Source organism: Sminthopsis crassicaudata, chromosome 6 (genome assembly GCF_048593235.1).
Source record: "Sminthopsis crassicaudata isolate SCR6 chromosome 6, ASM4859323v1, whole genome shotgun sequence".
Classification (NCBI taxonomy): Eukaryota; Metazoa; Chordata; class Mammalia; order Dasyuromorphia; family Dasyuridae; genus Sminthopsis; species Sminthopsis crassicaudata.
The window spans coordinates 36,789,680-36,810,800 of record NC_133622.1 but is presented as its reverse complement, the minus strand read 5'-3'; the positions used below and the strand labels follow the sequence as shown (position 1 = coordinate 36,810,800).

The following is a 21,121-nucleotide window of genomic DNA, read 5'->3' as shown; positions in this document are numbered from 1 at the left end:
TCCATGGAGATTAAACTATTTGTGCCATCCATTCTCCTGCCCCTGTTCTTCCAAGGTGCCAGGTGGGAGGATGATTCCATCCCCTCACTGAGGGAAAAATATCTTTATTTTGAAGTAGGAAGTGTATGAATTTTTTTTAATCACAGAGTTTCTTAAACTTTTTCCACTCACCCTTTTTCACCTAAGAAATTTTTACATGACTCCTGGTAGACAGGTGTATAAAACAGGTGAACAAGTCAAGCAGCACTGATAATACATCATAATTTTGTGACTCTCCAAATTCACTTAAGAGACCCCACAGGAGGTTGTGACCCACAACTTAAGAAGTTTTACTTTGCTGGGTAATAGTTTAACAAACACATTTCAGCTCTTGAGCATTTGTTCTAGCAGGAGATCTCAGCTCCCTGTTGTTCCTTCTATGTTCTGGAAGACCAGTGACATCATGGGGGATGTCTTGATTTGAAGAGAACAAAAGTTCTCAGTCTTACCCTCTCCTTCAGAGTCATCATTTATTCTAAACAGATGAAAAGTACAGCTCTGTTGGAAAGGCTCCTTTCATCAACAAAACCTGCATGGAAGGAGAAACCTTTCTCGATAGCCAGATAGAGAGAATCAATTTTGGTAATCAGTGGGCTGACAGAGGGCAAGCCACATCTCTCCTTCCACAGTTCTTCAGCAGATAGAGTGGTTAAAATTTGAGGGTCAGGAAGACCAATGTGCCAAATGCTGTTTCTGATCATTATTAGTAGTGGAATCATGGGCAAATCATCTAATCTGCACTTCCACCAATTGTCTGCTAAATTCTAAGAAGGCTGCAATCTGTGGGTGATGTGGGGATCTTCCCATGAGAAAAGACAGATCCTTGACTTGGCAGGATAGGGATGCCATGATCATTATGCTCAAATATTTTAAGGGCTGCCATGTAGAGGAGGGTTTATGTTTGCTCTGGCCCCAGAGAGCATTCTGCTGTTTTACAAGCAGGAGCAGCAATGGTTGAAGTTGTGAAGAGACTGATTTAGAACTTGATGTCACAAACAAATCCTTCCTAATGATTAAGAGTTTTCCCAAAGTGCCCTGGGCTCCTGTGGTAGGTGGCCACTCAATGGAGATCTCTAAGCAGACGATGGGCAACCACTTATCGGGTATGCTGTCATTGGGATCCCTTTCATTTATGGTTTAGACCCGATGGCATCTGAGGTTCCTCTTAAAAATACTGATTTTGTGATTTATTGCTCAATCAACATATATAAGCATATGGTAGAATGCTTCTGTAAGTCTGTTTGAGATTCCTTTCCTCCATCCGCCTTTGCCTTTTTTCCCCCCTCTGGATTCAGTGTAGTTCAGTGGAAAGATCACTGGACTTGAAGTCAAATGAAACCTGGTTTTAAATTGTGACTCTGATAAATATTAGTGTTGGGATGATAGGAAAGGAGCATATGTGTGTGCATATACGCACATGCAAATGCATTGCGCACAGGTACAAGAAGAGAGAAAGAGAGAGGGAAAGAGAATAAGAAAAAATGGACAGATAATGATCATGATAATCATAATATTTAATATGTAAATATCACCTACTATATGATACACATGAGCTGTCTTTTATAAGTATTATCTCATTTGAGCCTTATAACAACCCTAGAAAATATGAGCTACTATTATCACCCCCATTTTACAGAGTGAAAAACTGAGGCAAATGGAAAGGAACTGGCTTATCCAAGGTCACACAGCTTAAAAGCATCAAGACTTCCTGATTCTAGACCCAAAATTATATTCACCATGCCAGCTAACTGTCCCAAGAGAACAATTAACAATATAAGTCAGAATAAAAAAAATCCCATACTAACCTAACTTTAACTGACCTTTGACTCTATTTACAAATAGTATAACACTTAGAATTGTAAGGTGTTATGATGTCTTGGAAAAAAAAACGTCAAGTTATTTTTCTGAAACTATTTGAAATAAAGACAACTCTTGATAGTCACTGCTTATAGCTTTTGACTTATAGTGCTTTTGATTTATAATTATATAAATATTTATAATGCATAACAAATGTATCATATAAATGTATTTGAGTATTGATTTGTACTATGGTTTATGTTAGTTTTAGGATGTCGCGACCATAATGGGTAAGAAACCAGAAATGTATGAAACCCCAAGGTATATAAAAAAGTGAGCACATATGATTTGGTATTTGTTCCCTACACTAAATTGGTTGGGCCTTCAGAGGCTCAAACTTTAAATTTAAAAACTTCCCAAAAAACTAAAAGAGGGCAAACGCTGGTCAGAATAGGGAATTTATAAACCAGCTGTGAAAATCTCAATCTTTTGGGCCTCCAGAGAACTCGGGAAATTTCCCTTCCTCACTGTTCTCTCATAGTTATAAGTTTTTCCTGGTAAGAATGACAAACTGCTAACAATCCTGTGCTGATGCCAAAAACCCAAATCTCTCTCCCTGTAGTATTGATTTATAACTAAATGGTCTCTTTGGGCGGGGATAAAATGGGTTAGGAATCCCTCCCTTTAGTAATAAATGGATGTTGGCCGAATAAAAATTAATTGCACCTTGAGTATTTATACGGTATTTTTCCTTCCTTAGAGAGCCATCAGTGACAGAAATTGTACGGGAACAGAGAAATCATCGGAAGTGGTTGACTTTGCGCTCAGACTGGCAGCACAAAAATACAAGCACTCTCCATGAACTGTTAGTGGCGGGGTGAGTGATGGGGAAAGGGGGCACATAAGTTAAGGAGATCGAGTTTGCAAATGCACAAGTCGGCTTATGATCCTTGACAAGACCGGATGGCCTCTTAATCAAGAACTTTCTTAGAATATAAACTGTGACTCTTAAATTTCAGCATCACTCTGTTTTTACTTTCCAGACCTGAAGATATTATTTTATTTCCTTTATGATTATTTTAAGGCTCTTAGAGAGACTGTTGGGATATAGGGAAAGGTGCTTGGTCTTGGATTTCAGAATAAATCTTCATCAGTCAGTCATTTGACATTAATATTAAGTGCCTACGTGTTCCAGGTGCTGTGCTCATTGCTAGCAATGCAAAGAAAGGATAGTCCCTACTCTCAAGGAGCTCACAATCTAAAGGGGGAAGACAATATGTAAAAAGAAGCTGAAAGGAGGAGGGGAGAGAGAGAAGCAGAAAGTGAGCAGTGGGGAAAGGTATGGTCAGGTATGATAAAAGTCCAGAGGAGCAAAGCTGGGTAGGAAATGGACATGTGTGGGAGCCCACTGGAGAATTTGGGAGGAGTTCTCCACTGTTTACCCTTCATCCTCTCCAAATCAGAGAGAGGGAAGAGTCCCGAGAGTCAAAAGTATTGAGGAAGATGTGATCATGCAGGATAATGAGATTTCTACCTTTTACAATCTATATAGTAAAAAAAGTATATGAAAGAACTTTTCAATCAGGGTGAATTTTCTCTTTCTTTTTTTTTTCTCTCCTTCCTTTCCTCAACTGATCACTGAGGCCCCTTCCAGCTTTCACAATCCATAACCCATGTTTCTGTGACAACTCTATGTTGTCTTCCCCTACTGGAATGTAAGTTCCTTGGGACCAGGGACTTGTCTCACTTTATATAAGCACATGAGTTTTTAAAATCTATCATTTCCCTACACATTACTCAATAGAAACTCAAACCCATTTACTCATTCAATAACAGAGCCTTTCTGGTGATTGGCAAAAGTGTGAGTTCACATATGTACTGTTTTATTTCTCCAAATATAGGCTCTCTTGTCAAAGCAGAAGTCGGATTTCTCTTTTGTGTTCTGAACCAGGTAAGAAAAGTTGTGATGTAGCCAAGTGGTATGAATTTAATCTTGTTGATTTGCTCAGAACAAAATGAAAAAATACCTTAATTGAGGATGCCCCTGTATGACAACCCAACATTTGGATGTCTGTCAATAGATGGATAACCTTCTGTGGTCCATGTTCTTTGGCAGACTGTGGCCGTCGTCCTGCAGCTCGTATGTACAAGAGGATCCTGGGTGGCAGAACAAGCCGACCTGGAAGGTGGCCGTGGCAGTGCTCCCTGCAGAGTGAACCAAGTGGACACATTTGTGGTTGTGTTCTGATTGCCAAAAAATGGGTTCTGACCGTTGCTCACTGCTTTGAGGGGTAAGTTGTGCACGTTTTCCTTAGCTACATATGAGCCTGTTTTGTCCTACATACATTTGCAGTCACAGTGTGGTTTGTGTATTTGTGTGTATGTGTGTGTTTTGTCACGCCAGTGTATGTGATGTATGTTATCAGTCTGTGGAAATAGAAAAGGAATGGATGGTCTTCTCCCTTGGGATTGGTATCTGTTGGTTATGCTATTCTTATGCTGTAAATTGTTCTCAATTATTGACATATTAGCTTCAAGGTTAATAGCTTTGAAATGAAATCTGGTATTTAGTGGATTAATTCTTGTGATGGAATTTACCCAATTTAAACTCTTTTTAAACTTGTGGGTTGATAAGTTCATAGAATTTTAAGGGAACAGCATAGTGAAATACAATTTCAAGTTTTAGCATCTTATCTGAGGAAGAGAATTGCAAGCACAGTATGATGGGAAGACTAGAATGAATTGATTTTTTTCCATAACAATTAAGTTGTAGGGGAAATTTTCAATCTTTGTCACGTGAGATCGTTTTTATTGACAAAATCACAGATCCTAGAAGTAGTGAAACATTGAGTGCCTGCTATATATATAAAGTATGATGGAGGAAATATAATTCATTAATCGCAGTATCTAATACTAGTTTGTATCAAATGCTTAGAAAGCATATCGTGATACTCCTAATGAGCAGTGGATCAGGTCTACTTAGAAGTATTTTCCATTTCTCTTGTAAAGCCTCTCAATAAAAGGAAGATAAAGTTAATAAGATTATGGTCACAAATCTCTCAGAAAGATAATCATAATTAAAAAAATTAATGCAGCTGTTCATTCTTGATCCACATTTGGTTTCCAAATGTACATTTTGTTGAAAGATTTGGGTAAAATGTAAGCAAAGCATATGACAGCTGAAGAGTAGTATGTTTTATGCTTAAGGAAAGGGCTTGACTTAAGAGAGGGAAGAGGGGGTAGAGGGAGAAAAACTTGGAATACAAGGTTTTACAAAGGTGAATGTCAAAAACTATTTTTTCATGCATTTGAAAAAATAAAATACTTTTTTTTAAAGGAAAGGAACATCATATCAAAAGATGTGACTTGTAATATGAATTTAAAGGTTTTTAATCAAGATTATCTGGCCATCTGTAAGGCTTTGGCAACAGTTTAAGAAAGTACTCATAAATTTCTTAGAAACTGTCTGATGTGATTGACTATAAAATATGGATTACAAATACTCATTCTTTATAGATACTCTAGCAATCCTGTAAGCATTCAGAAGTCCTAAATGTTACTGGAGTGCTGTAGGGAATTCCACTGTGTTAATTAGTCAGATTCATCTCAGGGCTTAGCTGTGCATATTGGAAAGGTCCAGTGCTAACTAGGCAGTGTGCCAGAGTGAGAATTAAAAAGGCAGAAGAGGTTTTTTTTGACCTGTCTCCTGTAATTATATTTAAGTGAAGACACAATGTTGATTTTTTTTTCTTCTGCAGGTAGGTATTTTTAAAAATCCAAATCAAGAAGTAAAAAAGAAAAAATGTTTTACTGTATCAAGTCCACTATGTTACGTAAGTCTGTGATTTGAATAGAAACATAGGAAGGATATTAATCAAATTATCAGATAATAGAAAGTTACGTTGCCATATGGGAATAACTTGAGATTCAAAAAGATCTTGACAGGTTGAGTCATTGAAATGAAACCCAAAACTTAACAACTAGAAATATAAAGCTCTGGATTTAGCTTGAAAAAAATATCAACTGTGTAAGTACAAAATGGATTAAGCACAGACTTAGCAGATGTCATGGAAATGATCTGGGAGTTTCAATTGCCTACAGAGTCTAGTTGAACCCAAAATGAGATGCAACTTCCAAAAAAGCCAATGTACTCTTAGTCCCCATTTATAGAAGTCTCATATCCAGATTAAGAAAGCTTATTATCTTGGTTTACTCTATCCTGGTTAGACTTGGGGGCCATTGTGTCTAGATCTAGATTTGACATTTTATAAATTATATTCATAAACTATCCAGAAGAGAACAAGCAGACAGAATTTAGACATCATCTCCATCTCTATATTCAATATCCATATGTGTCACGGGCTTTCTTTTTCTTGTTTTCAATAGGTGGAGGAGAGATGGAAGAAGGAAAAGAATTTGAAACTGAAAATAAAGGGTTAAAAATAAATTATAAAGGAATAAAAACTGAGAATGGTTGTAGAGTGGTAAATTGTAAAGGGCTAAAAAAATTTGTGTCATATGAGGAATGGCTAAAAGAACCTGAGATATTTGATCTTAAGTGAAAAGTCTTATTGGAGGCAACACATTTCTTTGAAATACATCTAAAGAGATTATGTGTAAACAGGATTAGATTTATTTTGTGTTAAAAATTGGGAACAAAGAATGGGTGCAGATTTTATCTTTTAATTGGAGCTTTTTAATGATTCCAGGCATCCAAAAGTGAAATGTTACTATTCGCTTTTCCTGATTCTTAATGAAATAGAGCTTTTCTCTTTTTTTGTGGGAGTCAGTTATGCAAAGCAAAATAATTTTTTTAACATAACTCAATTACATTGAGCAATTTTATTGGTATGTGATTTATTACCTTAAAAATAAATATTTTGCTTGCTACAAATTGATTTCTAGTCATTTAGATGGGAGTGTGGGATGTGGTTGATGCCGTCTTCCGGAAATATGATTTTTTGCTTTATGCATATTGTAAGAATTTATTTATTTGTCATTCAGTCCTTCATATAAATGATTTCTAATGAAAAATGATTCATTACAACAGAAATTAATTTCCCTTTCTTTTCCCCAATGGAAGGAAAAAAGGAAAAAAAAAACAATCCTCTAATAAATCTGTATAATCAAGTAAAACAGATTCCAACATTGGCCATCCTAAAAAATATAGACTTCTTCTACCCTGAGTCTATTCTCTCTCTGTGAGGAGTTGGATACCTTGCTTCCTTCTTGGTCTTCTGGAATTGTGGTCTATCATTGCATCGATCAGAGTTCTTTAGTTTTAAAAAACTGCTTCTCTTTACAAAGCTGTTATATAAATTGTTCTCCTGATTCTGCTTACTTTATTTTGTACTAGTACATCTCTTTCTAGGTTTCTCTGATATTTTCCTTTTCTTTATTTTATTACATCATGATTGTATTCATATATCATATATATTTTTTAACCATTCCTGAACTTATGGGCCTTTACAAATTTCCACTGAAGAAAATTAGATAAATATGAACTAATTAATTGAAGAGCAATATGGCATAGTGTAAAGAACACTAGTAGATTAGTAGAAAGAGGAGTGAATGTGAATTTAAGAAACACTTAATTTAAATCTCTTCTAATACAAGCTCTATGACTCTAAGTGAACTATTTAACCTTCCCAAGCTTCAGGTTTTTGATACATAACTTGGCTTTAAGAATTCCTATAAGGGGCAGCTAGGTGGCTCAGTGGATAGAGCACCAGCCTTGAACTCAGGAGGACCAGAGTTCAAATCTGGTCTCAGAAACAACATTTTCTGGCTGTGTTACCCTGGGCAAGTCACTTAACCCCAATTGCCTTAGGGGAAAAAACCAGAAAGTCTTGTTGTAACAACAGTCAAAGAAGTACTGTGTATCAAATATTTCATAAATCTTAAAGCACTTAAATGGAATTTCTTATAATAAAGCCCACAAACTTGCCCCAAATTTACAGTTTGAAAATTTCATTTGTATTTCATCTAAGTTCCAATGTTCATACCTCTTCCTATGCTGTTTAAGGAGAGAAAATGCTGCTGTGTGGAAGGTGGTTCTCGGGATAAACAATCTGGATCACCCATCGATCTTTATGCAGACACGGCTGGTGAAGACGATTATTTTACATCCTCGATACAACAGGGCAGTGGTTGACTATGACATCAGCATTGTGGAGCTGAATGAAGATATCAATGAGACCAGTTATGTCCGTCCAGTCTGCTTGCCCAGATCCCAACAGGTGGTGGAGCCCGATACCTACTGCTACATCACAGGCTGGGGACACATGGGCAACAAAAGTAAGTCAGCATCTCAGAGGAATCTAATGATACCTTTGGCAAATGCTCGGTAGCTGTGATGTCACATCACTGGGATATCTATCCATTTGCTTGATTTTTTTTTTAAGAAATGCTGCATTAAAAAAAAATTCAGCACAGGGTCACTAAGTAGTGCAGTGGATAGAGCACCCGCCCTGAAGTCAAAGGACCTGAGTTCAAATCTGGTCTCAGACACTTAACACTTCCTAGCTCTGTGACCCTGGGTTAACCCCAAATGCCTCAGGGGAAAAAAGAAGAATTCAGCAGAAGAAATGATGCATACCAATGTAAAACATTTTTGAGACTGTAATAGGGAAACTATTATTCAAGTTAACGATGTTTAAATTTTCCAATCAAACATGAAACAACATCGAACATACCATTCCTTTTATAACTCTTAAAATATTTTACAATCATTTTTCAGCCCCTAACTAAACCTAATAAGGAGCCTTGGCAATTCTAAAATGTATTATCTCTAAAAAGAAAACTATGGAAGAAACTGTGGAATTCTTCACCTGTTGAGATTCATGCCTTTTGCTTTCAAGTAACCTGTAATTATTTCAAGAAAACTTTCATATACAATGTGAAACTTTTACATATACAAAATACCACCCTCTCTGTCTTGTTTCCTAGGACAAAAATTACTAACGTTCTTCATGACCTTTTCCTTCATGGTTTCCACTATACCATGAGACACAATTTCCAACCTGCATGGTCATCCCTGAGTCCATTATTCTAAACGCAGATACCAGTACTCTGGAAAAATAAGACCAATTATCTGAATGTGTGAATGAATAAAGCTATCTTTGGGTCTTCATTTTGTCATTCTGTATTGATGATGGAGTTAGGTTAGATGACTATAAAATTCTCTTTCCATGATTTCACTGGTACTCCAAAACTGAGATTAATATTCAAAGTGCTGTTACTATAGATCAAGTAAAACAGATATGATGGAAAGAGCCCTAGAACAGGAAGCAAAAGGCCTGATTTAGCACCATCTTTGCCACCTCACCTTTTTGAGTTTCTTTATCTGTATAATAAAGAGGATGGACAAATGATTTCTAAAGTTCCTTCCAGCTCCAAAATTCCTGTGATTCTAGAAAACAAATGTAGTAAGGGCTAAAAACTTTTTTCTATTTTTCTATTTTATATTCTATTATAATTTAAGGTTTTAAATTTAATCATATGTTAATTTTAATTTGAAATTTGAATTTTAATATGCTTTTATTTTATATATAATTTTACTATCTCTTAAAAATTTTTAGTGCCTTTTAAACTTCAAGAGGGAGAAGTCCGTATTATTTCTCTGGAACAATGTCAATCCTACTTTGATATGAAAACGATTACTACCAGAATGATATGTGCGGGTTATGAGTCCGGCACTGTGGATTCCTGTATGGTAAGTAGTTTCTTTACTTGCCTAATTTATTGATACAGGAAAAAAGAATGATAGAGCTTATACATATACACATATGTGTATATATATTCATTAATATTATTTTATACTTACATTTTTGAAGCTACTTGGATGCAGGATTTGTAATTATTTATAATTTTGTCTTTCCTTCCACTGAGGCTAATATTGGACTTGTCACATGATTTTGGGGGAAATAATTTAACCTGATTTGGCTTCATTTCGTTATATTTTAAATGAGGGAACTGATCTGCTACTTATTATCTATATTATGTTTGGAAAATCACTTAACTTCTCTGGGTCTCAGATTCGTCATCTGTTAAATGTTGAGATTGAACTCTATGATCCCAAAGGTCCCTTTTAGCTGGAAACCCTTTGAGTATCTGGTTGCCTTCCAGCTCTAAATTATATGAATTCTCTAAGTATTCTTATCCACGTTTATGCATTTGGCATGCAATGCATGACACAGTGAGTTTCATGAATTGTGGATCTGTCCATGATCACCATTTCATTTTTGTCTTTGTATCTGTAGCACTTAGGAAGGAGAGAAATTATGAAGGCGTAGTGAAAAATTCCTGGGTTTGACTTATGCTTCTCACATATTCTTGCTGTGGAACCCGGGGCAAGTAACCTAAGCTCTCGTTGCTCTAGGAAACTCTAAGATTATAAAGTTGCAGGGGAAATACCACCCAGCACTGAGTTTCCCTATTTGTGAGTTCCCTATCCCAGTAAAATCACAGATGTAGTTTCTATTTCCTATCTCTATTGTGTGCCTGAGCATAATAGATGCATAATAAATGATTATTGATTAACTAATTGATGTAGAGTTTCTGTTTTTCCTCTTAACCTTTCAGAGGTAGAAGCAATATCTTTATTATATATATATATGTATATATATAATACATTTATAAATATATATATATATTATATGCAGAGAGAAGAACAGGAGTTTTAGCTGCCAGTTGAAGAAGAAATCCACCAGTGCACCCACCATTTTTGTGTCCTTTCATTTGGTGCATGAAACAGAACTAATGTGTCTGGTAGGGACAGGTATAAATTGCCAAGGTGGTACACAAATGGAGACTACTGTGATGGGGAAAAGCAAAGACTTAAGAATTTCCAGAATTTCCCCCAAAGAACCAATCTGCTGGTTTCACAGACACTTCCTAACATACTTTCTGACTTAGACCTCCACTCTTCTAGATTTCAGCGAAAGACATTTTATGAAACCTTGAACAACTGCCTTTCCTGGTGTCAGCACTCACAAAACACAAATGATCACTGAAGACACTCTCTCAAGAAGTAGTTTTGCTTAGTAGAGGCAGGTCATTTGTAAGAAAAAAATAGTGACAAAAATAGTCCTGGACAATTGTAGACTTTAAAAAATTTTGTTTTTCTAATTTTGCCAAGCTGAATATGAAACTACACTGAAGAAATCAGAGGACCCTTTTTGGATTTGGACTCTGCTTCTTGTTACTTGGAAGATCATCATTAAATTTTTCTTCTTTTTGTGTTTGGGGTAGACATACCATTTAGTTGATGGGTTGACCTTTTCTATAAGGATCTCCATTCAATTTTCATCCATTTAGCACACATTTGTGTACTAAAATACACAAAATGAGGAGGAAACTCACTATTTCCTGAGGTAGCCAATTTTACTTCACTTTTCCTTGTATCAAGCCTAAATATGCCTCAATAAAATTACTTCCCATTACTTCTGGTCCTGCCATCAAGAACAAGTACAATTCCTTTTTCATGTTGGGTGTTTGGGAGGCCCTTAAGCATCCCATTTGACCATGCAGAGAACTTGAAACAGGGAGGTAATGTGCTTCCTAAAATACAGTGTTTAGAATTAAACTTGGTACTCCAGGTGTAGTCTTACTGGGTAGCATAGAATGTGGCTATCATCACCTACATTCTAGATATTGTTCTTTTCATCATGTCCTAAGAATACATTAGCTTTTTTTTTTTTTTTTTTTTTTTTTTGCTACCATGTCCACTTTAGACTCCTACTGAGTCTTCAACCTTCTAAAACAAGGAAATATTTTAAAAAACCACTCGAGTTCTTTCTCATTATATTTCCCCTCTACTATTTTGTTCTTCCCTAATTAATGAAATGGGGACATTAGACTAGATGAAATCTCAAATTCTTTATTGCTCTGGATGTTTTAAAGTGAGGAGACCTCGACTCTTCTATTTCATCCTTCCATTTCCCTCTCTTCCTTTCCTGTATTGACTTTAGTAGAGATAAGTCAGTTTTCTTTAGTTCTTTAGTCTTTTTTTGGTCCTTGCCTTAGTCAAACAAATCCCTGAATGCAAAATTGGCATTAGACATGGTCTAATTATCATTGTTAGAAGAAAATCAATCATTGACTAGCTTCTTCCCATTCTATGATATCTACTATTACTTGATAAACTTGCCCATATAGAGAAAAATGGATCTAAGGAATCTTTGATGTGCAGATCATGCTTTACCAGTCTCACCTTTAAACAAGAGCCTTTAATCCTCATTAGAGGGGCCCATTTATAATTAGATTCCAAAAAGGAGAGAGGAAAATGAACCAAAGAGAGAGTGTCATTGGTTTTGCACATTTCTTCTTGGCTAGGTTTCTGAAACAGGCTGGATATGGTTATTTATTATTATTTCACATAATTTCTCTTTCAGTGTGCACATAAAAAATGAGTAATGACCATCTTCAAAATTGCTTACTACTTTAAAGCTATTTATATTTTATTTTTTTTCTCTTACAAAGAAGATCCTTTATGTGGGAAAAACAGTTAAGTTTTTTCCTGTTACTAAAGATCATTGGCTAATAAACTTGCCTAATAGAATTTTCTTCGATGGACTGTGCCTTTATCATTTAGTTAGGGCAAAGCAGTTTTTTTTTAGTATGTCAGAATTATGTCCATTGTGCAAACTTTAGGCAGAAGAATCACTGTTTCATCTTTTTCCCAGGAGAGAGGGTGGTTTCACTTAGTTTAGGTTTCATTTACTAGCAATTATATTAAATAATGTTCTTAAAATCATCAACCATTTATTCCATGTTTCCAGATAGTAGAATTGTTGTAGACTAGCCCAAAGGGACATGATTTATCATACTTATGTGAAGTTTGCTTTACATTTCTTATATTCTTTTCCAGAATGATTGGCTCAGTTCACAACAATACCACAAGTATATTGGTGAGACTGGCTTTCCATAGGCCCTACAATATTGGCTGTTTTTAAAAAAAATCTTTTCTAGAGGCAGAAAAATGTAGTGAACAGAGAGCCTCAGAATCAAGAAGACCCCAGTTTAATTGAGGGAAATCACAATTCTCACCCCCTAAATCACTTAAAATTTACCCTGGGAATTTTCTAAGATGAGTTGCAGAAGAATTGCTGACCTGAATCAATAAAAAGGCAGTTTCTACCAATCTCCCTCCATCAATGAAATCTTAAAACTAGGCCAAAAAAAGAAATCCCAAATCATCCTTTACCAAAGATGGTATGGTTGAAATACAGGAATTCTTTCAATGTCAATTTCTTTTACTAGTGATATGGAAAATTTTTCATATAATTGTTGATATTTTGCATTTCTTATTTTGTTAATTGTTCATTTCCTTTTTTATGTCTTGGATGATGGCTCTGGAAATTATATATTTGTGTAAATTTCTTGTATATCACAGGTGATATTACTATATATCACCTAAAAAACAACAAAACATCTGAATAGGGCTTTTGTAGAAGATATCTTCCTCTTTAAAAAAATATACATGGTAAACATATGAACATATCTGTATTTACACGTAACTTTGTCCTGTGAAATTTTGTTTTTTCTTGTCCCAATAACCCAATATAGAGAGCCCAATGGACGATAGTAAGAAATTGCAGATGACTTTAGATTCAAAGCATTCTGTTTCAGGAAAAATTTACTCATATACATGAGCAGAAAAATAAATGGCCCTAGAAATATGTCTGTTCAATATTTGTGTGTTTGTTTTATGAAAGTTTATAAAACATCCATTTGGGGAGGAGAAGGAATGTAATTTCTTCTAGAAGTCATCCCACAGTAGTTCTACAATAGAGAGCTAAGGTAGTTTGTGTACAGGTCTATATTTTCTTTTTCTGTATGTTCAGTTTAATGGAAACTTTCAAAGACATATTTTCTAAATTTTTCTTGCATTCTCTAGTTCAATAGATTGATATTAATCAACTTTAGATATTCTTTACATGAGGAAGCTATCTCAATTATGGAGTGATAAAACATGAGATTGGAAAATGGAGAGCCTGGATTTGAATCCTGGCTTTGCTACTTACCTGGCTAATCTTGTTGGACTTGCCTGTAAGACAAGGGTTGGTGTCTGTTAAAATTCCTTCTAGCTCTAAATCTGTGGTGAACTCATAAATATGTATTTATATCAATTCCAGCACCTTAGAATTGTTCTCAACTTTTGGTCTACCACTTGACATATTTTTCACACAATATATGGAAAAGAAGCCAAGATAATTCCTTCCTCATAAGAGAAGGAGAGAATCTTCTTCCTCTCTTCCTCTGTTAAAAGTCCTAGTAAAAATATTATAATTTATTTGAAGATTTCAAGCGAACAACAGACTTCAACCCCAAGCCATATAATCACAGTGAAAAGCGCCGCAGCTTTGTAGAGTCTTCAAGTACCTTGGTCAAAGTAGGCTTTACCATGGAAAATTTTATAGTGCTGAAAACAACAATAATTATCCTGTTCTTCTTTATTGTTATAGGGTGACAGTGGTGGGCCTCTTGTTTGTGAGCATCCTGGAGGCCAGTGGACATTGTTTGGCTTGACTTCGTGGGGCTCAGTCTGCTTTTCCAAAGTATTGGGACCGGGTGTTTATAGTAACGTTTCACATTTTGTTGAGTGGATCGAACGGGCAAATATACATCCATACCTTTCTGCTCAACTGATTCCCAAAGTAAAGAAAGACTGCCTCTTCAACTGTGAAGACCTTGTTTTGGGGAACACTGAAGGAAGCACTTTCTACCAGAAGATAATGTGACGGTGTGACCCAGATGAGTGACCTTTCACCATCTTAGGCAGATACTGCTGGCTTTCTTACTGTTATTTGCTCTAATTTTATTTGTGCGCTCTCTCTCTCTCTCTCTCTCTCTCTCTCTCTCTCTCTCTCTCTCTCTCTCTCTCTCTCTCTCTCTCTCTCTCTCCTCTCTCTCCTCTCTCTCTCTCTCTCCTCTCTCTCTCTCTCTCTCTCTCTCTCTCTCTCTCTCTCTCTCTCTCTCTCTCTCTCTCTCTCTCTCTCTCTCTCTCTCTCTCTCTCTCCTCTCTCTCTCTCCTCTCTCTCACCTCTCTCTCTCTCTCTCCTCTCTCTTCTCTTTCTCTCTCTCTCTCTCTCTCCTCTCTCTCTCTCTCTCTCTCTCTTCTCCTGTTTATATCTCTCATTAATATGGTTGATTTTTTAGGACGTCTCATTGTGTTCAAAATGAAATATATATATTATATATATATATATAATTTTTTCACTTGGAATACAATGAGAGCTTCTAAAGAAGCAACCCTGTTACTTGGCCTGGCCTAACCTTGTCTGTACCACAGAATTGTCGGACTTAATTGATATGCAGAAATGAAAGATGCATTTGTAAAGATACAGGTTAGGGAAAACTTTCCTTTTTTTTTTCTTTTCTTTTCTTTTCATCAATATAAAAGAAGCTTGCTAATCTGCTAGCTCTAACTGGTTCTGCAGCAGAAAAGTAGCAAATTTTTACATTAATATGAGGGACTTGCTTTTGGTTTACTAAGAGCTAAAATTATTTAGATATTATCACTATATTTGTGATTTACTGTATATGATTCTGATAGTCTATGCTGAAACTGGTCACGGAAGGAAACCGTCTACATAAAAATGGAACATGAGAACACAGCTCATAAATATAGACCTTATTTGCTATCTGCATCAGCATGAACCCCTGGTAAATTCAAGTTACTTTTACAAGTCACAGCTCACCTATAGCTTGGCTTTGGTCAGTGCATTGGCATCTGATTTTTGCCAGTTTGGGAAAGTGTTTCAAAATGCATGGTGGGAATTTTTTGGGTTTTTTTTTTTTTTTTGTAATTATTTTCCCCTACCCTCCAGCCCCAGTGGAACCCAAATTCTCCATTTTTGAATATTTACAGGTTATTCCTTGTTCACCAATTTTAAAGTATTCTAAAGGAAAGAAAGCTTAATAATTTCCATCCAGTAAAAGTGAATCCTTTTGGAAAACCTATTTGATAGCAAATGCTACAATTTCTTTTTTAATTAAAGAGAAAATTCAAAGAAAAAAATTCATGTTATCAAGCACTAGGCCACTTTATACATACCATGGGTTTGAGATAATTTATGGCTTTCTAAAGGTTTTTTTTTCTCATACTATTGAATTAGTTAAAAATAGAAATTTAGTTAATGCAATGAGATGGTTCATCGTGTGAGAGACTTCAGTATTCCAAAGGACTCTTGAACATCAACACTCTAATTTCCTTCCACCAGTGACCTTGATTGCTTCAGCATTCCAAGCAAAGATGATATTTGTAATTTTATAAATGTATTTTTATACTGTTTTTCTATGTGTACACATATTTGCAGTTTAAAAGGCAATTTCTGACACTGGTCAAAGTCTGCAAGAATGAAGATTGTGAGATTTTTCTTCAGAATGGTAGCTATGGTCTTCTAACTAGAAAGAGCATATGTATTGTTAGTATTATCATAGCTACAATGATTCACAGCAAATGTAATAACTGGCCAGTTTTGCTTCAGTTCATGTCAAGACAAAATGTATAAAAGATACTTATTCTAAATAAGAGAAATAAAAATTGTAACCTCTTGTCTTTTGGTGCAACCCTACAGGCCAGGTAGGTAATTATTTCTCTCCCTCCTACTGGGTTTTCTATTCTGAAATTACCTTTCCCCAGGGTGTAGTAGAAGAGAGAATATTAACTGATTTTATATTTTTGGTGAGATCGAGCCTTAAGTCCATTTAATAATAACTTGAATGATGAGTGAAGCCTTTGGGACATTTTGAATTAAGTAGATTGCTGCTTCTTGAAGAATCAGGAAGGATTTTTTTGTTTGTTTGTTTTTAGCAGAAAAGAAAGGTACTCTTGTTCTGAAAGCTGAAGCAAAAACAAAACAAAACAAAACAAAAAACCTTTAGCCAGAACTGGAGTTAATTTCTAAAATAGTATAGGATCTAGCTCTTTCAAAGGACATAGAGATCTGAGCTGCAGTTTCCAAAGATAATGTCACATGGATCATCCCGTTAATAACAACTTGCAAATTCCAATGACATTTATTTAGAGTCAGTGAAGTCACCATTACTTTCCATTTTTATTTCAGGGAAGTAACATCACTTTCACAAACTTTAAAATAAAAACATAATTTTAATTATAAAACTTATAATTATAAATTATAATTATTAACAAGGAATAATATATATAATATATAATGATACTGGTATTAATATCATAATCATTGCATTATTTTTATAATCATGAGAATCTGTCCAAAAATCTGCAAACATGCATTTGAAGAAATTGATAAAACAACAAGACAATTGATACTTTAGAAAACGGGCTTCTTTCTTACAGTATAAGATGATGATGAAACACAGAGGTTTCCTTAATTCCAAAACAGTAAAACATGGCTGCTTGCATACTATTAATTATATAAACATATATGGCTAACATCCTGCTTATATATTATTACTCCGTATGCAATACATTTATTAATATTTACATGACTATAACTGGTTTCTAGAAAGTTGCATCCTGCAATAGGTCCGAAGCTGCTGTGGATGTCCATTGACTTGCTTTTCCCTTTTGTAACTGTCAGTACTAATACAACCCAGGATAAAAAAAGAATAATTTCAGCTATTTGGACTCAAGCCAAAGGTTCTGTTCCCTAGAGTTTCTATGCCCAATTGTCCACTTGATTTTTAAGAGCCAGTAGGTCAAATCCCACACAATTTTATTAAAACCCAAAACATACTTTTTAAAGGCATTGATCACATGGATATTTACTTTACGAATCCTGCCTCTTTATCCTTGAATTTTGTCTCAGCAGTGTCTAAATCTAGTTACCAGATTGTTATGTGAACTTCAAAACATCATTCTTGTCTTGCTTTCAATAGACACATGAGTATTTACCATTCACTTTAGTACTTCAATGATTTTGCCACATACAATAATTATTTTTTTTAAAACATAACAAAGCCTATGGCAAAGATTTGTGAAATTTTTCACGGTAAAAATTGAATCTTGTATTATTGAATGCATTTCTAAAAGCCTTGGCCCTATGCAGAAGGTTGCTATGTTTTTAGTGGCAGATTAGAATTACACATAATATGTAACTCCTCTAGGAAATGTGCTGATGAAGAATCTGCTCAGAAAATTGACTGACACTGAGCTATATTATATATATTCAACTCTATAGTTGAATCAATTACCTGCAAAATTCAAAAGTCAATCAACAATAAATACATCATAGAAATCACACACACACAAAATGTCAGTTAGGCAATAATCTTCATGTTAAACATACTCTTTCTGCTAATGATAATTATATGTTACACAGAGCTTTCTGTTTACCAAGCTTTGTCACATACACACCCTTATTTGGTCCTCCCAATAGCTCTGTGAGGTGTAGAGCAGGTAGTATTGTTCCTAATAAGTAAGGCACTTGATGGGAAGTAGAGCTAGAAGGGAGAAATGAAGGATCGTGGGAGGTAGAAGCAGTGTATCGGTAAGAAAGGGATTGTTGGACACAATTAATTGATCTGTCCCCTGAACCAGGTGAATTTATTGCTTCTTTACTCTCTCATACTTACTACTGCCTGTTGAACTAGCAATACTTATCCTTATGTATTTTCTGTCTATATTTTTATAATAGGTTTTGTTTTCAGAGAAAGGTAAGATAATTTTTTATTATCCTGAGAATTATGTTCTGAATCAGTTTTACTATAAATGAGTGGGGAATATGGGAAAGGACAAATAGACAACCACAAATCTAGAATGAAGCTCTTTTTCTCTGGAGATAAAAAGCAGGATCCCAGGAGTATATTAGATCTATATTATAGATAATGGAAGCTCACAAGAGTGAACATCACAACCAGTCAATGGCAAAATTCAAATTCAAAAATCTAGAGCTTCTCATTACAAGTTCAGGGCTCTTTTCGCTTCATCCACCTTGCTTTTTACTCTTATCAAAAGAATAAATTCTCTCTGAAATGGTATATTCTTTTTTTTCATGAAAATTTCATGAAATCAGGAGGGTATTGAAGTGCTTCTTCCCTTCCATATTGGGTTCACATCATTCAGAGTTTTGTGACTCCGGCTAGACGTCTGAATCTGGAGACATCTAACCTAGAAAAACCATAAAATCTGTTTGGATGTCACATAGTTGGATCCTTTACCTGAAGTAATGATTCCCTTCTAAGAGATAGTCTCTTCTTTGGCACATCACGGGATAGACTTACTTCTCACCCCCATCCTCCCAAAAGATTTATAAAAGAAGAAAATCTGCATCAAAGTTCTTCTCTGGTGTAGTAGAGGGTTGGGTTTAGTATTTGAGTTGAGGATTAATTTTCTTAACCACACCCAAAGGCAGGCAATTTGAAGTGTGATTCACTTCCAAATGTGAACTCCATTCCCAAAGGTGAACTCCACTGTAATTCTCTCATCTATCAGGCAACAATGAAAAAACATCTGTTGCTAAAAAAAAATCCTGTTTTATTTAGTTCGTGGGAACTCCTTGTTGCCACTTAAGTAACAACATTTATTAGAATTTATAAATTTATTGAACATATTGGAATTGAGCTCAATTGCTTTTAATATGTGAGTGAGCATGGACTCACCCACATGTTAGTAGCTCAAGAAGCTTGGGTGATTGGGGAAGAGAGCATAAAACAATTTAGAACAAAAGTGTCAATAAACAAAAAGAAGAAATAAAGACATGGGAAAATTCGTTTAAAAAGAAAAACATTCACACACACACACACACAAAGAATTGTCAATACTTTTCAGGCTCTAGGAAAAATGTAAACTAGGCCATGTACTTGCAGTGGAGGTAGAACTTAGGAGACATTCATTGTTTCCTACCAGGATGATCCTTATAAATTATTCCTCTGATCATTGATTACATTTATCATGTAGCTCTTAATGTAATCATGGCTTCAGCCATCCCAGGAGAAAGTCATCAAAGCAACAATCCCTGGTCACCAAACCCTTTAAAGTTTTTTTCTTCCCAGGATGGCACTCTGATTCAAATGAGGCAATGGATCTTGGGAGAATCCAGCTCCTTCCGCATTGAAGAATAGATAATTTAGGAATCATCCTTTGAAGTAAAGGGTAGGCCAACTTAAATATCTCACTCAAAATTGTCAATTATATTCACTGTGATTTTTTTTTTAGAGTTAAAGTAGGTTGGATCGTTATATATAGTCTGTGAATGGAATTATTCAAATGTAAATGAATATTTAATGATATTTTATTAGCCCTTTAAAGACTATACTCTCCTCTACTACTACTAGCCCCTCTTTATCTAACCATATTTTAATTAAAAGATAAGAAGGCTTCAAATGCCTACACAGTAGGCAAAGGAAGATAAAAACTCTGGAGCAGTTGATTGTCCAGATATAACTACACATATTTTTCTGTTTAAAAAAACAACTTGGGGGAAGAGAGAAAGAATACTTAGATCCCTTTATCATTATACTAGTCATAATTGGATTAAGCTGATGAGTGTACAAATAATGCCATTTTAAGCATGTCATTTTCCCCCATTTTATCAGAATGATTTTGTATATCATTAGATTTTGTTTTAGAGAGTTGTGATAAATAACTAGCATGTGTTTATATTAACATCCATGGCAAACACCTTGCTGCATTTTCAAAAAGATTGTTGAAGAGTCTCAGAAAGTCTTCTTATAATAAATCTTGTGTAATCACAGTTTCATAACTATAGAACTGGAAGCTAAATTATAGATACAGTCAAACTAACTCCTTCACTTTATAGATGTGGAAACGAAAGGGACAGCATAGGGACAAAAACAGCAAGTGAAAGTTGATTTTGAATTTGGGTTCATGTGGAATCCTGACATAGACAAAATAATGTGATCTCAGTCAGAAAGAGCTGGGTTCAAGTTTAAACTCTGACCTATACTGTTTGTGTAATTTTGGATAAATCAACTTAATGCTCTAGGAAGCCCTTTACAACTTTAGGTTGTAGAGAAAATACTAACTTACATTGGAAGGGGGACTTTTTTCACCCCAAGAGTTCCCTATGTCAATGAGGTCACTCTAGAAATTCTGGCAGTCCCCCAATTCAAGAACTCTTGGCTTAATCACCACATAGGAATAGGCAGTGAGAGGAATACCACAATGTTTCCTAACTCAAGGCACTTGGGAAGTGATCTAGAGAGGTGATGAACTGGGGGAAGACAGAGTGGTGTTCTTGGACTTCTATTACCATGTTTGGTATATTATAGGTTAAATAGATTTATTGTAGGCTGGCCTAGGAAATGAACCACCACGAGAAAGGCATTCTAATTTCCA

General features: G+C 35.3%; 1 protein-coding gene across 1 annotated transcript in view; it reads left to right on the top strand.

Annotated features, from left to right (window-relative positions):
* Positions 1 to 14,749, top strand: part of CORIN (corin, serine peptidase) — a 182,369-nt gene extending 167,620 nt beyond the window's left edge. Inside the window, 7 exon segments of the mRNA XM_074274153.1 lie at positions 2,597 to 2,713; positions 3,738 to 3,787; positions 3,953 to 4,127; positions 7,862 to 8,133; positions 9,417 to 9,550; positions 14,304 to 14,453; positions 14,455 to 14,749. Of these exon segments, the coding sequence (XP_074130254.1) occupies positions 2,597 to 2,713; positions 3,738 to 3,787; positions 3,953 to 4,127; positions 7,862 to 8,133; positions 9,417 to 9,550; positions 14,304 to 14,453; positions 14,455 to 14,487 (931 nt within the window). The 3' untranslated portion in view covers positions 14,488 to 14,749.
* Positions 14,750 to 21,121: the final 6,372 nt, after the last annotated feature.